The sequence below is a fragment of the Monodelphis domestica genome, chromosome 1 (genome assembly GCF_027887165.1).
Source record: "Monodelphis domestica isolate mMonDom1 chromosome 1, mMonDom1.pri, whole genome shotgun sequence".
NCBI classification, from domain to species: domain Eukaryota; kingdom Metazoa; phylum Chordata; class Mammalia; order Didelphimorphia; family Didelphidae; genus Monodelphis; species Monodelphis domestica.
The window spans coordinates 71240440-71255969 of NC_077227.1; the positions used below are offsets into that span (position 1 = coordinate 71240440).

The 15530-nt window shown below is 39.8% G+C and overlaps 1 protein-coding gene across 1 annotated transcript in view; it reads right to left on the reverse strand.

The window, feature by feature from the left end:
* Positions 1 to 15530, reverse strand: part of ANTXRL (ANTXR like) — a 105726-nt gene that overhangs the window by 53238 nt on the left and 36958 nt on the right. Inside the window, exon 10 of the mRNA XM_007478571.3 lies at positions 3270 to 3368. Coding sequence (XP_007478633.1) covers positions 3270 to 3368 — 99 coding nt within the window. The remainder of the gene's footprint in view (positions 1 to 3269; positions 3369 to 15530) is intronic.

A 15530-nucleotide genomic window follows, 5' to 3' on the forward strand; every position in this document is an offset into this window, starting at 1 on the left:
TGATCAGTTGAGCTAATGCACAAATATCCAATAAAGTCATTGGAGGTTGAGTGATGAGAGTTGCTACAGGAGATCTCTGCACTGAGGAGGAAGCTCAACTAGATGACACCCAAAGATTTCTTTCAATTCTAAGCCTATGAATCAATGGATGGGCAAGAAAGCTAGTGGGAGATACCAGCAGAAGTGATTCATGTAAATGACTCAAATATATGCCAATTATATCGATGATATGACTTCCAAATACCTTTTTTCTCTAGGTGTCTTGAAACCCAGCTGAGGGATTGGGGCATACCACTTTCCCTCCCCTGATTTCCCTTTCTTCTTCTGGAAGCAATATTTGAAATGTGAACCTCTGTCTCACCAGCATGAGGACTGAGCCAAACAGCAAGTGATATATATATATATATATATATATATATATATATATATATATATATATATATATATATATGTACCTGGGTGGCTTAATGGAAAAAGTCCTGGTCTTGGAGTCTGGAAAAACCTGTGTTTGAGTCTTGCCTCAGCCATTTAGGAATGCTACTATGGACAAGTTGCTTCATCTCCTTATCTATAAAAGGAAGGGGTCAAGTTTGATGGTCTCTAAGGTCCTTTCCAGCTCTAAGGTCCTTCCCAGTGATTCTATAGCATATACTCTGGGAATAAAAAGCAAATACCTCCAGAGAAACAAGGACATATTTTAACTGAGAGCTATGAGATCTTAGGGAGGAGATGAAACAAATGGGAAATTCTAGGTAGTTGAAAAGAAGTCTATAAAAATATCTTAGAGTCTATTCTGAAGTGATTGGGGGCCATATTGGATAGGACACTGAACTTGGAATCAAAAAAAGTCTTGACATTTAGTCACCCAAAGTTTCGGGTAGGTATTCAAGGGCAAAAATATTGTCCATATTTTGATTATAATGGGATGCCTTTCCCCAAACATACCCAATACATATGGAATGCACTTGGGCAGAGTGACCTAGAAATGAAAGTCCTGTGGGAGGAGGGTCCATGACTGGCAGCCTATGCTGTCCTTTCATCCAGGACAAGCACACTTTTCTGAGAACTATTCAAATGAAATTGGAATAGACTCGCTCCCGCCTCCAACCCCCCTTTCCCCAAAGTGTCGACTAACAATTTATATATATATTTAAATGAGCCAGAACTGGGAGAGAAGTTATGACTCAGGATGAAGCCTTATTTTCTCTCTGTGGTGTGACCTAGGATGGAGAAAGGGGTCAGAGTCGCCATCTTGAAAATTCCATTCAGCACTAGATCAGAAATAAACTCGAAAGCAGAAATCCATCATTCCCTTGCCAATTGGGTAAAACTTCTTTTAGAAGCAGGCCCTGCATGGGGACAGAAAAAGCTCAGTTTCTGTGATTGATGCCATCCTTGGCTTCTCTGTTTGGATTCCTGAGTGGCCAATTCATGCTTTTTTGCTGTAGTGCCTCGTTTGATGAATTCCTGGGAACTGGATGGGCGCCAGACCCTTGTTTCACAGTCCGTCGACTAGGCAGCCAACTTAGAATAGAGCTTTGGAATGGCTCCTGTCCTGAGTTGAACCTAGATAGGCAGGACAACAGTTGTGGCCTCTGCTCTATGGAATCATTAGGCCCTGAAGCCCAAAGTGGTGAGAAAAAAGCAGGCCCGGAGAAGCAGCTCTATAGATTTAAAAATCCCTGTAGGGAATCTCTTCTAGAGTAGGCACTATATCTGCTCAATGGAATGAACACCTCTGAGGGCACTGTGCTAGGTGCTAGAGGCAAAAAGGACACAGTCCTTGCCCTCTGGAAACTTATATTTTGTGGGATAATTGAAGATGCAGAAGAAAAGAAAGGGGTATATTCTAGACCAGTGGTTCCCAACCTGGGGTACCCATGTCCCCAGGAGGTTACAAAAAACTCATCAAGGGGTAGTGGGAATATTTTGGTATTGTCCTATCAAAATTAATCTCTTTGTTTTAAACATTTTAAAAGTTTAATGTTTTTTAAAGTTTTTAAACTTTAAACTTTTACCTTCCAACTTAGAATAAATACTAAGTATTGGCTACAAGGCAGAAAAGCAGCAAGGACTAGGCAATAGGGATTAAATGATTTGCCCAAGGTCACACATCTAGGAAGTGACTGAGGCCAGATATGAACCCAGGACCTCCTGGCTCTCAGTCCACTGAGCCACCCAACTTTCTTTATTTTATTTTTTAATGGATATGCATGAGAAACTATAGAATTTAGTGACTTTAATAATGAACAGAGGGTTCAATAAAGACAAGCCAAGGGCTACAGGTTGGGCTCCTTTGTTCTACATTGATTAGTTCCTTAGTTTGTCAAGTATCACATCTATACTAGTCTCTGAAATTAAGAAAGAAATGGCTAGGAACCTATTTGTCCTGGGAGATGATTTATTTTAATGATCCAAAGCCATTAATTCATAACTAATATTTATAACTTTATAACTTTTAATGCATAAATTTGTAATTTAAATCCAAAATTTATAACTGGGACAGTTGAACCCCAGTCCAACAGAGGGCACTGGGAATGAGCCGAGAAATATATTTTCTAATTAGAGGTCATGTGGCATAATGGATAGTGCTGGTCTTGGAGTCAGAAAGACCTGAGCTCAAGTCTTGCTTCTTACATATACTAGCTGTGTGATCGGGGCAATATTACTTCAACTTCCCAGTGTTCCAAGTAGCTTTCAACACTGAAGGTTACTATAAAGTACTCCACATTGGTGGAAGGAGCAATCCATACAGGGATAAAAGTTCCCTACAGGGTGGAAGGAGAACCAAGAGCATAAGGATGAAATCATGAACCTGTCTCATAATTTAACATGATGATTAGAGAGTAACAGCTCTAGAATGTTCAGAATTGCCCACTTTTTCCCCAAGCACTCACAAAAATTCTCCAATATGGCAAAATTTTTCCATCTGAAAATGGAGCTAACCAGATTTCCTTCTGCTTATTTCTTGTGGATACAATAAAAATGATTGGGCCAATATTTCCTAAACTGTTAGACGCATGGACGACTTAGAGAAGAAAAGGAATTTAAGAAATCATCTCATCCAAGGGCTAGCAAACCATGGCTCTTGGGCCCATCTCTGCCTGTTTCTAAATGGCCCTAGAAGGAGAGCAAAGAGTGGTTAGTTTGCCGGCAGTCCAAGAACAGGCAGCAAGAGGCGGAGAGCCCCAAGTGTCCTGACTCACCTTCCATGCTCTTTCTATGCATTTATAGAGACATGACTTCGAGGTAGCCAATTATCTACTTACTAATGGTCACAGTGTCATTGATCTTAAAGCTGCAGAGGACTTGGTCAATATTCCGGGCATGATAAAAGCCATTGCCTCGCACCACCACTTGGAAGGACTCTGCAAAGACAAAAATTCAAAAAGACACATGAAAAATGGTTTGGCTCTGTTTTCCTTCTGAACTTGCCTTTTGAGTGGCTCCTCCTCTCCAACCAGCCCATAGGACTTCTACTTAGCAGCTGCTGTTCTTGAGTCACTATCTTCACCCTGGGCCAAATCCTCATCCGGTGTAACTCTGTGGGAATCTTGAACTGAAATCTGGCCTTGGTGCCATTATCAAAAGGCTTTTTAAAAAGTGTCTATAATTTTGCAAGGGGCTGGGGTAGGCAACATACACTGTTTGGATGCAATATTGTGAACACTGAGCCCACTTGTTCTGCTCTTGCCTGCCAATTTATCAGTAATGATCTCCGGTTTCTGTGGGGCTCATGGAAGCCATGTCTTATCCTACTGCCTAATTTATCTCTCTTATTTTTATTGGGAAGTATAAACAAGGATAAGATTCTAATACTTGAAATCCCACATAAATTCTTCAGAACAAAGTGGTAAATGAAGCAAGAAGTGGTTTCTTTTTTCAGTTGAGAGTTTCTTGGATTAATGAATTTGAACTTTGAATTCTGAAATTCAGTTTGAATGGATTTTCTCCTTCTCAGGGAGCTGAATAACAATAAATTCCTTCCTGACCAGTTATATCAGTCCTCTTTTTACATTTGTTTAGTGGGAAATGATCTTTCCTATCATATTTATTTTATGCCTAAGGAGATAGAGCCAAGGTTCTTGACAGTACCATTAAAACAAATGTCCTAGATGTCTGAATAATTATGACAAATCATAGTAATGGATGACTACTGTAGTATAAGGAAATAATAAATGAAGAATTCAGAGATTTGGATGGATGGATGAAGCAAATAATCAAGAAAACAATATATATAATGACTACAATAATGAATAATAATATAAGCAAAAGAATACTAAAATAAAACTGAATGCTATATATGTAACCCTATATAAATATTGAACCTAGAAATGAGATAAGAATTGCACTTTTCTATTTTTCTTGGAGAAGTATGGATCTAGAGATGCGGGATGTGCATGTACTATCTGAATTTCTATTTTGGTTGGTTTTACTCAATTATTTGTTATGAGATATGGCTCATTGGATTGGTAGGGCAGACATATAAAAATGACTGACAAAAATAAAAGGTATCAGTAAAACTTAGGTGATGGTCATTAGAGAAATATCAGTTATGGTACACTACTTCATTCAATGAGCAGCTAGGTGGTCGAGTGGATAGAGAATTGGGCTGGAGTCAGAAAGACTCCTCTTCCTAAATTTAAATTTGGTTTCAGACACCTAATAGCTAGAAGGTAAGGGTTAAAAATTAAAAAAAAAACCCAAAACTAAAATGGGTTTCTGAACTCAAGTCAGATGAGAGTTGAACTTCAGGATAGAGGAAGTGTATAAGAATGAAGACTTCAAAGATCATGGTGATATGAACTTGGCCATCCATTCACTACCCCCTCTGGTATAGCCTATCTGGGGTGAAAATAGTTTGTAGCTGTTGGCAGAAAAAGCTAAAGTCTTAACTTGTAGGGAGAGGCTTAATAACCACAGCATCTTGAGTATATGGTGAACTGAAAGAAAGTTAGGTAGCAGTAAAAATAATAAAACAGCTGAAGGCCAGTTAGAGTGAAGATATATCCAGTGGGATACAGCCAAAAGAGACTCCCCAAAGGGACACTCAGTGGAGGGCTGTCATGAAAACATCACCAGAAAATATTGGCAGCTCTTCAACACTGCAGGCACAAGTTACCCCTTCATGTCTAAACCCTGGATATATATGATTATCAAATGTGCCACATATGTTCCTAATATGTGTATGTCTCATGAGTGATCCCTATTCATTCAATTGAGGATGTATATATTTAAGGGAAAATTCATGAAAGTTAGAGAAGTGTCCTGTTGTTATGTGATGCTATTTCATTCAATGCTTTTGCTTTTAACTAATTGCATCCTCTGACTGATGTGAAGATTAAATTTAACTTTCCCCTGATTGTGAAGATTAAATTCTAATTTATTTTTAGAATACCCTACTTAAAAGTTGAGTATGGAGATCTGCCCATTTTTAGATTTAATCACCAAAAGTGTAAACATTCCACTTAATCGTTGAGTGGGAGGTCTGTGACCCACGTGTGTGATAGTGGGTGATGAATCAGAATTGACTGACTGCCTTCTGGGCAGTCCTAGAGCAGAATGTCAACTGTGATTGGTAGATGTAAAATTAGGGGAAGATACAGGAAGTGACACAAGAGAAAATGTCTTTAAAAGGTAGTGACAACTTCCTAAGAAAAGTTCAATTCTTCATGCTTTTGAGTTGAGGCTGGTGAAGAGGGGCAGAAGGATCTTCTGACTGGACCTAGTATAACTGAAAATCTGCTACCCTAAAAAGAACTATATTTCTCGGGAGCCCACTGATTTCCTGCATTATGTACTTCCTGTAGACAGGGAATAAATATTCAGTGGGCAGTCTTGCTCAGCCTCCTTGGTGTGCAGCCAGCGTTGTGATGGTGGTGAGTGGAGATTTTGAAATGGCTAATCAGCCATGGGCACATGGTTTTTATTTTGTATCCTCTTTATTCATTGGTTCCTAATGGTCATTTAATAAATCCCTTAAAATATAACATTTTTATTATTGAGATTTAATTTTAACTTTTATAGTTGGCAACCAGAAGGGATGAGAAAAACTCTCAATTTTTTTTAAAAGATAGCCTAGATAAATTTTTAAGCCATGTTTCTTCTGCCAAGGCTTTTCACCTACCCACTCTCACAAACTCTGAGAGAACTCATAACTCTCTACCAGAGCTGCTGTCTTTTTCTTTCCCTCCTTTTGCCCAGTTACTCTCCCTACTGGCTGGGTTATTTTTAACCAGCTGGGACTCTTGGCAAAGAAGAGCTAAGCCATTTCTTTCACAGATCTACTTGAGCCGGTGTTCATGTTCCTCATTCCTCGCTGCTGCCTCTGGAGTTGCTGATACTGCTTCCTCCAGCCCCCAACCCTGATCACTCATCTGGCCCCCAGCAATCCTCCTCTTGAACTCTGGCTCCACTCCTAAATTGGCCTTCACTGTTGCTGATCCTGCTGTTGCAGAGGAGAAGCTAGGAGTCCTTGGAGCCCCTCCTCAGGGCAGATGTTAAAAAACAAACAAACTGGGGTGTCTTTTGCCTTAAGTGATTAGTCTCCTAACTCCCTCTGGGGAAACGTTTGGGAGAGGATGGGGAGAAGTTTTTACTCTTCCAAATAGGAAGTTAATTACAAGTATGGCATACTCTATGAAGGAGCAGTGCCTTGCCTACTTCAAACAGTTTGTACCATTCATGAGTGCACTGATCCTTTTGCTTTTATTGCCTGAGATTGAGGGGAGAAATTCATCTTCCTACAATCCATTGCCAAGATTCATTCAGTTTGGGATTCCTCAAACTCTCACTATGGGAGATCCCAGTAACTTTATTTATTTATTTTTAAACCCTTACCTTCTGTCTTGGAGTTAATACTGTGTGTTGGCTCCAAGGCAGAAGAGTGGTAAGGGCTAGGCAATGGGGGTCAAGTGACTTGTCCAGGGTCACACAGCTGGGAAGTGTCTGAGGCCAGATTTGAACCTAGGACCTCCTGTCTCTAGGCTTGGCTCTCAATCCACTGAGCCACTCAGCTGCCCCCTCCCAGGTAATTTTAAAGAGTCTGGAGGTGAAATTTTTGAGCCTTTTCAGACTCCATTGTTTTATAAATGCCTCTCTATTTTATTGTATTTTGCTGATTATTTTGTTTTGTTTAAGATTTAATTTAGTTGGTTTTAAGTTCATGTATTAATGTATTCAATACTATTCTGTTACACTGAATCATTTTAATCTACTGTGTTTTAACTATTTTTGTAATCTGTTACCTTTTCCCTATAACTATACTGAACAAATATTGTATAAACCTTGTAGAGATTGTCACATAGATGATGGATGGGCTTCATCAAAACTGGTTGCAATTGTATAACAATCTTTCAAAAAATTAATGAGCTAAATATCTCAAATTGATTTTGAGGCATCTTCAAACATGAATTTTAGATTTTTTCTCGACTCTGATCTTTTTTCCTGCCTCTGAGTTATTTGCAACAAGAAGAAAGGGTCCATTTTAGTAGCTGAAGTGAAGTACAATTATAATCCCCACCTCCCACATTTGTAAAAATGTGAATGGTGAGACCCTGTTCTTTAGACTGACACGTGGTGAGTGAAAAGCTGACTTTTAACTGCTGGATATTCAGGAGAGACCTATCCTCTTGAGAGAGATTCCCTGCATCCCCAGGGCCTCAGCTACAAGGGCTGAGGCCCCTCTAGTTCAGAACTAACTCTCTCTGCCCAGGGGCCAGGAGTAAATTACTTAGTGTTTAGGCTAGATATCTTACCTTATCCTCTCTCTGATTTCTTACTTCATGCTTTCTACATTTTGTAAATAAATTATAAATAAAATCTCTTTGCAATGAATTAAATTCCTGGCAACCACACTCTTAAATAATCAAGTCCAATTCTTTTAAAATTAACCCCATTTCCCCCTTACACTGACTAATGCACATAAACACACTGTGAATTTTGGTGAGCTATGTGGTTTGGAGAGGATTCTTAACTATGATGTGCCCAGAACCTGGGGAGGCTACCTCAGAGGGCTTGTAGCTTGTTTCATTTCAGCCTCTTCCTTCACCTGAGAGCATCATAGAGAGCTCATGGCATTTTATGGGCATTTTGCCCAAGCCCAAACTGAGCAATGGGCCCCAGGCAGAAAGAAAAGGTATTTACACAGGACAGTCTGCTGAGGTGGCTATATGTACTGATTCCACAGCAACCCAAGAAATTTGCCAACCAGCGTCTCTAAGCTCTGCCCGTGTCCCATTTTCTCTTGTCTTAAGGCTCATCTAATTCACAAACATGATCAATGGTACCTATTGTGACAGTTTTTTTCTTCCCTCCCTAGCTTAACACTTCTGTGTATCCCTCCATCTTTTACTCCATCTCTCCAGGTTCAGAAGAGGAAGACAACTTGCTGAGGCTTTGTTCCCATTTCCTTTTCTAGATTTTACTATAGTCTTTAACTGTGATCTTTTTTTTTTCACTCCCAATCTCTCCTTTAATGAATTCAATTTTGGACATGTTGAGTTTAAAATATCTACAGTACATATAGTTTGAGATGTACAATAGGCAGTTGGAGATATGATCCTGGAGGAAAGGACATAGGTTAGGGCTGGACAAGATGATCTGACTTGTCATTGCATGGGATACATGCCTAAAGGATATGGAGAAAGAGGCATGTGATTAGCATATGGACAATTTAAAAGATTTTCTATAACTGCAGCTATTCCAACCCTTTTGTCCCTAAAGACCACTTTTAAGATTATACTTAGGGTAGAAAGGACTCTTAGGGGCCATACAGTCCAACCTTAACCTGATTTTACAGGTGAGGAAACTGAGGTCTACAGAAGTTAAGGGACATATCCAAGGTCACATAGGTAGTAAATTGCAGAGCTGGGAATCAACCCTTGGCTCTGATTCCAAATATAGCACTCTTGTCCTGGTATCATCCTGGATCATACAAATATTCCCTAGCTAAAAATGACTTACATGGAAAACATTACTTGCTTTCTTGCCAGTTTAATCTTCTATTTTCTATATACAGTGATGTAACTAACTCAGGGATCTACCTAGGTTAAAAAAAACAAAACACTTCCTATTTTAGTATCTATTCTTTTTTTTTTTTTAACCCTTACCTTCCGTCTTGGAGTCAATACTATGTATTGGCTCCAAAGCAGAAGAGCAGTAAGGGCTAGGCAATGGGGGTCAAGTGACTTGCCCAGGGTCACACAGCTGAGAAGTGTCTGAGGCCAGATTTGAACCTAAGACCTCCCATCTCTAGGCCTGGCTCTCAATCCACTGAGCCACCCAGCTGCCCCCAGTATCTATTCGAAGACAGAAAAGCAACAAAGTTTAGGCAATTGGGGGCAAAGTGACTTGCTCAGAAGTGTCTGAGGCTAGATTTGAACTCATTTCTAAGCCTGGGGTTCTATCCACTGGGCTACCTAGCTGCCCCAATAATTTTTTTTTTAACAATAACAAAAACAAACAAAAAAAAACAAATAAAAATAACAATTATTTTTAACAATAACAAAAAATAAAAATAAAAAACAAATTAAAAATAAAAAAATAACAATAATTAAATTTTTTAAACAATAATACTATGATGTTTCAAGAAATGAATGAAGACTTTTGTGAGTCAGTGAAAACCCCAGTGTGGGACTGGTCAAGTTAAGGAGCCTCTGTCAAGAGACAGACCCAAACTGTCCCCTGATCGTTACAAATAGAGAACCCCAGTATTGTGCTGATTAATTCCATTGTGCAGATTGGACAATTAGGATATTGTGTATGTAGTCTTGCGAACCCAGACACTGCATGTTGCTGGCAGGAATATAGTCTCTGCAGACATTTTACAGTGGAAACAGCGCTGGGCTAATGTACTTGTGCCATTGAGCAATCTTTTATTCATCCCCAGTGGGTTCCTGTACCAAAAACCCCATCTGTCACCGCTACTCAGTTGGCTTTGTAGCTGACTCCCCCCCCCCATTCAAAGCTTTTCTTATAGGGAAGGTGTGACGGCTGGGAGGGACGAGGCAAACCATTTCTGTCCAGATTCACGAGCCTGCCAAGCTCCCCCCATTAGTCAGAAGGCTCCAGATAACTGAGGATGACACGATTGCTTTGGAAACAGTCTACGGACCAGCCTCAGCTTGCCACCCCACTCTGCCTCGAGAAGGGCCCTGGCTTCTATTTTAGGATTCCAAGCTGGAAGCTCCTGTGGATTACTGGCATGAGGAATCACCGCCTCCCCAGGCTGAAGTCATTTGACGTTCAAATGGCTTTTTCTGCTAATGGTAGAAATGTCTACTTTGACTCTTGTGCTGTAACAGGATGCTTTTAAGACCTGTTTTAAACTTGTCAGGGCAGATTACAGGGTGAAGGCATAAAATTCCACTAGAGACACCTGGAAGGGGCTGAACAGAGACCAGGTGTGAAGGAGAGACTCCCCTGAGCACAAAGGAAAAGGTATGAGAACTACAGGAAGTATGAAGGTCTTAAGAGCTGGCCACTATGGATGTCATTTCATTTTCAAAGTCTGATGAAACTATAGTCTGGCCACAGATCACATGTCCAGGACAGGTTTATTTTTGTCACTGTATCCCTAGGACACACTGGGCTTAGGCTGGTTGTGGGATAAGGTTGAACCGTCTAAGTTTAGATTTCATTTGGGTTAACATGGGGGTAGTGTGGTGCAGTGGACAGAGCAATGGACTTGGAATCAAGAAGACCTGGTTTAAATCTTGCCTTAGACATGAGCTATGTGACCCTGGGCAAGTCACTTAATACTGTTAGCCTCAGTTGCCTCATCTGTAAAATGAACCAGAGAAGGAAATGGCAAACCATTCCAGTATCTCTGCAAAGAAAATCCAAAATGGGATCGTGAAGAGTCAGACATAACTAAAATAACTGAACAGCAATATATATTGCCTAGTTTGACCCTTGACATCCTCCCCTAGACTCTTTATTTTCCACTCATCTGTACTTTGCTAAACTGAGTAGCTTTCTCTCCTTTTGTGTATTGTTTTTCCCAGTTAGATTGTGATATGTGTGATATGTAGACTCTAAATGAACATCCTAGTGCAAACAACAATATGGAAATAGGTTCTGATCAAGGACACAAGTAATACCCAATGAAATTGTGTGTCAGCTGCAGGAAGGGTGGGTGGAGGGGAGGGAGGGAAATAAAGTGAGTATTGTAACAAAAAAAAATTTAAAGAAAAAAAAGGTAGCATCCAGCTAGATTGTGAGTTCTGTAAAGAAAAGAATGTCTTTTTGCTCTCTTTTGCATTGCCAACATTTAACACAGTGTCTGGCACACAGTAAGTGCTTAATAAATGTTTATTGACTTACTGAGTCTATTAGGTATGGAACCTAACAGTTGCAGCTGGGCATGACTCAAAGTCAAAGGTAGGCTCTGAATACAAACAAAAAGCATGAAAAAAATCCTCCTTAAGGGCTTTTTTTCTCTATATGAGAATAATAAAAGACACTGTTATTGTCAGATAAATATCTATTGAGCATCTTTTATATGTAGGACATTATGCCTGTCCCAACAGTAATGAGGATAAATCTACCTCCTTCTGGACTTCACTTTTCCAACAATGCCACCACTGTTCAGCCAGGCTTCAATAATCAAAATCTTGCTGCTACTTCTGCTTCTTTCCCCTTATTAGCTGTTACAATCAGTTCCCTCCATCATCATCATCATCATCAAAGTTAACATTTAAATATCACTTTAAAGTTTTCAAACATATAAATACACACATATGTTATCTCAATCCTATCAGCCCCCTCGTCCCCATTTTATAGATGAGGAAACTAAAGCTCAGACAGATTTAGTGGCTGACTCAAGATGGAATTATTTAAGTGATAGACATGCTTGTGTTTTGTCCCAGGGTTCTATGAGTGGGGACTAAAATGGGCAGCTGCTGAGTTTTTTTATCTTTTCTTGCATGTTGTACAATCCTCAGGGGTACAGATAAAAGGACCTTTGGGGGAGATATACACTATAGAAATGCAGTAACTTTAGGATGCCCAGGTATTGGGTACAGAGAAGTACTAGGATTTTTAAGGTTAGGGGAAACCATCAATACCTATAATAAGGAGAAAAGGGAGGAAATTGGGGAAGCCCAAGATAAAGGCTTCATATGACAATAGGAATCAGATCCTCCCTCGTAAATAATCCCATTCACTTTTTTCTTTTACTTAAACCTTTCCCTTTCTTCACTATATTGCTTTATTCTTCTCCAATCTCCCATTCAGCAAGCAGATTCCATTCAGCTATTGTTTTGATTAAGTCAAGTGACACTAATGGTGTGGAGGACCCTAAAAGGCTTATCCCTTGCAGGTGGTAGAGCCTGAATGAATTCACAATTGGTTGAAAGGATGTGGATAAAGTTTTGGAGCAGGTGCTGTTGTTTATTTGTTTTAGTCTTGTCAGGTTCTGTGACCCCATTTAGGGTATTCTTAGCAGAGATACTGGAGTGGTTTGCCATTTCCTTCTCCAGTTCATTTTACAGATGAGGAAACTGAGGAAAACAGGGTTAAGTGACTTGTCCAGGGTCACACAAGCTAGTATCTGAACTCAGGTCTTCCTGATTCCATGCCTGGGACTCTATCTACTGCACTACTTAGATGCCCAGTATGTACTCTTGGTCCTTTGCTATTTGACATTTTAATCAATTACTCAGACAAAGTCATACAGTCATGCTTCTCATATTTGCAGGAAACATAAAACTGATAGTAAAGGCTAATGTTTTGGTTGACTGTCAAGATCTAAAAACTCTTCACAGGGCAGAATAATGGATCAAATCCTATAAAGTGAAATATGAGAGGAATAAAGATAAAATCCCACAACCAACATTAAAAAAGTCAACTGCACAAGTATAGAATGAGAGAAACATGATTTCCTATAAGTTTATGTGAGAAGGCTCTCAGGTTCTTGGTAGAATTCAAGATCTGAAGTCAATAGTGCAACATAAGCCAAAATAAATGCAATTTTAGGATGTACTAAGAGAAGCTTTTTTTTCAGAACACAGAAAGTGAATCATAGTTCAGTTGTGCTCTGTCTGGGTCAGATCTTTCTTGGAGTATTTTTTTAGGTCTTGGTGGCAATTTTGTGGTAGGAAGGACCCTGATAGAGTACATCTAGAAGAATGGAACCAGGATGGTGAAAAGAAAAGATATTACTCTAGATAAAGATATGATTGACCACCCATAAATGATATGGGGATATATAGGCTGAAGAAGAAAAGGATTTGGTAGCACATAATACCTAATTTCAAGTATTTGGTTTGCCATATGGAATGGGGGTTCAATTTAATTTACTTCCCCAACAATCTAGATTAGGAGCAATGGGGTGGAAGCTATGGTAATAATAATAATGTAAATAAGAAATAATAGCTAGCATTTATATAGCGTCTTTTATATGTCAGGTACTGTAGTAAGTACTTTACAAATATTATCTCATTTGTTCCTCACAACAACTGTAAGAGGCTATTATTATCCCTGTTTTATTTAAGGAAACTGAGACAGTGACTTGCCAGGGTCACACAGTCAATGAATGTCTGAGGCTTGACTTGAATTCAGGTCTTCCTGACTCTAGGTCCAACACCTAATCTACTAGACTAGCTACCCAGGTACCTACCCACAAAGAGGTAAATTTGAGCCCCACATTAAAAAAAGAAATTTCCAATATTTATTACTTATTAGAGTTGTCTGAAATTGTAAGTTGTTTAAAAGGACTAAAAGCTGCAGGGGTTATCATTACCATGACTGGAAATCTTCAAGCAGAGGTTGGATCATCACTTGTCTGGGATACTGTCAAGGGGATTCTGGTTCAGGTATTGGTGAGACTAGAATATCTGTATCTTTGAGCTTCAAGATTCTGCTTCTCTATACATAATGGGTGCTCAAGCATTACTTTTTAAATAAAGGGACTGAAATTGAATAACAGGCCTGCAATTGGATTTCACTTTGTTCATACTCTTCTTTTAGGAGAAAAAGGCAAGCCACAAATCAGAGACTGAGTCATAAAATAAACGTAGAGGGGATGTTCTGAGGTCGATATAAATTCAGCCCAAACTCCTCCACCTGTAATTATCTCCAGGACTGGACAATAATCATTCATGTTCACAATAATGACCCTGAGAAGATGTGTAACATCCCTGTGATCAAAGAAAGGAATATTCATTAAACCCAGAACCTGTACCGGTCCTGGATTCTAGTCTGAGATCTACCACTAACTAACTGGGTGCATCTGAACAGGCATTTCAGCTATAGCTTTATTTTCCCAAACAACAAAATGAAGAGGGAATAAGTGAGATGATGTCATGTTGTTACCAGTCCTAAACTCACACCAACCTGGGAATTCTACTGCTTTTTCTTTCTTTCTTTTTTTTAAGCCCTTACTTTCCATCTTGGAATCAATACTTATATTGGTTCCAAGGCAGAAGGACTAGGCAATGGGGGTTAAGTGACTTGCCCAAAGTCACACAGCTGGGAAGTGTCTGAGGCCAGATAAGAACTTAGGACCTCCCATCTCTAGGACTGATTCTCAATCCACTGAGCAACCCAGCTGACCCCTGCTTTTTCAATAGATTTGCAACAAGAGGTAAAATCAAAATAAATTTCTCCATCATTCCCAATTAACGGTTAGTTCTTTGTCATTCTGATTAATCAAGATTTTACTGTAATAAAATGTAAGCAGTGGGGAAAACTCTATCAATACACAAACAACAGAGTGGCTAGTTATTGAGTCTATGCATATTTTCCTCTCACACTCTGTTCATCTCCTCCTCTTTATACAAATCATTCTCTCTGTCTGTCTCTCTGTCTCTCTCTGTCTGTCTGTCTCTCTCTCTCTCTCTCTCTCTCTCTCCATCCCCCTTCCCTACCAAATCATCAGATGCTCTCGCCCATTAATTTATTCTAGATGATGGATGCTTGAAATGGCTAATTCTATCTAATTTGAGGTCCTGGATCAGGCCTCATTCTTTTCTTCCTGCGTTACTGTCAGACTCTCCGTTGCAGCTTTTGACAAGCCAGCAAAGGGAAAAAGGTCAGCACTGAAATTGCTGGGCAGCGCTGGCAGCAAGATGGTGGGTTGGAGCTGGTGCTGGGAAGTTAGACTGTCAGCTCCGCTTGTGTGACTCTGATGAGAAGCTGACAGCTTGCATCCTCACCTGGGATTTGATACGGCTGCTTGGATGCCACATCCCAGCAAAACCTTTCAATTACATCTGTGTCCCAGGAGCATAATCAAAACAATGATGCTGTCAAATAGGGAGTGGGGCCCCTCTGCCTTGCCCTGATAGCCTATTTCCAGGCAGTATGTCTTGGTCACTTTAAATCACCAGGAGCAGATGAAGCCTCAAACATTTTCTTCCCTCCCACCACCAAGCACTACAGATTTCTAGGGTCAGAAAACATTAGGTGTCAGAGAGCTGTCCTCAACCGTCAGCCCCCTGGCTCAGTCAGCCGAAGCTTTTGTAAATGACTTCCTGTAAAAACCCCAAACCCAAGGCTGAGGCTAAATAGTTAGTAACAGAAATGAC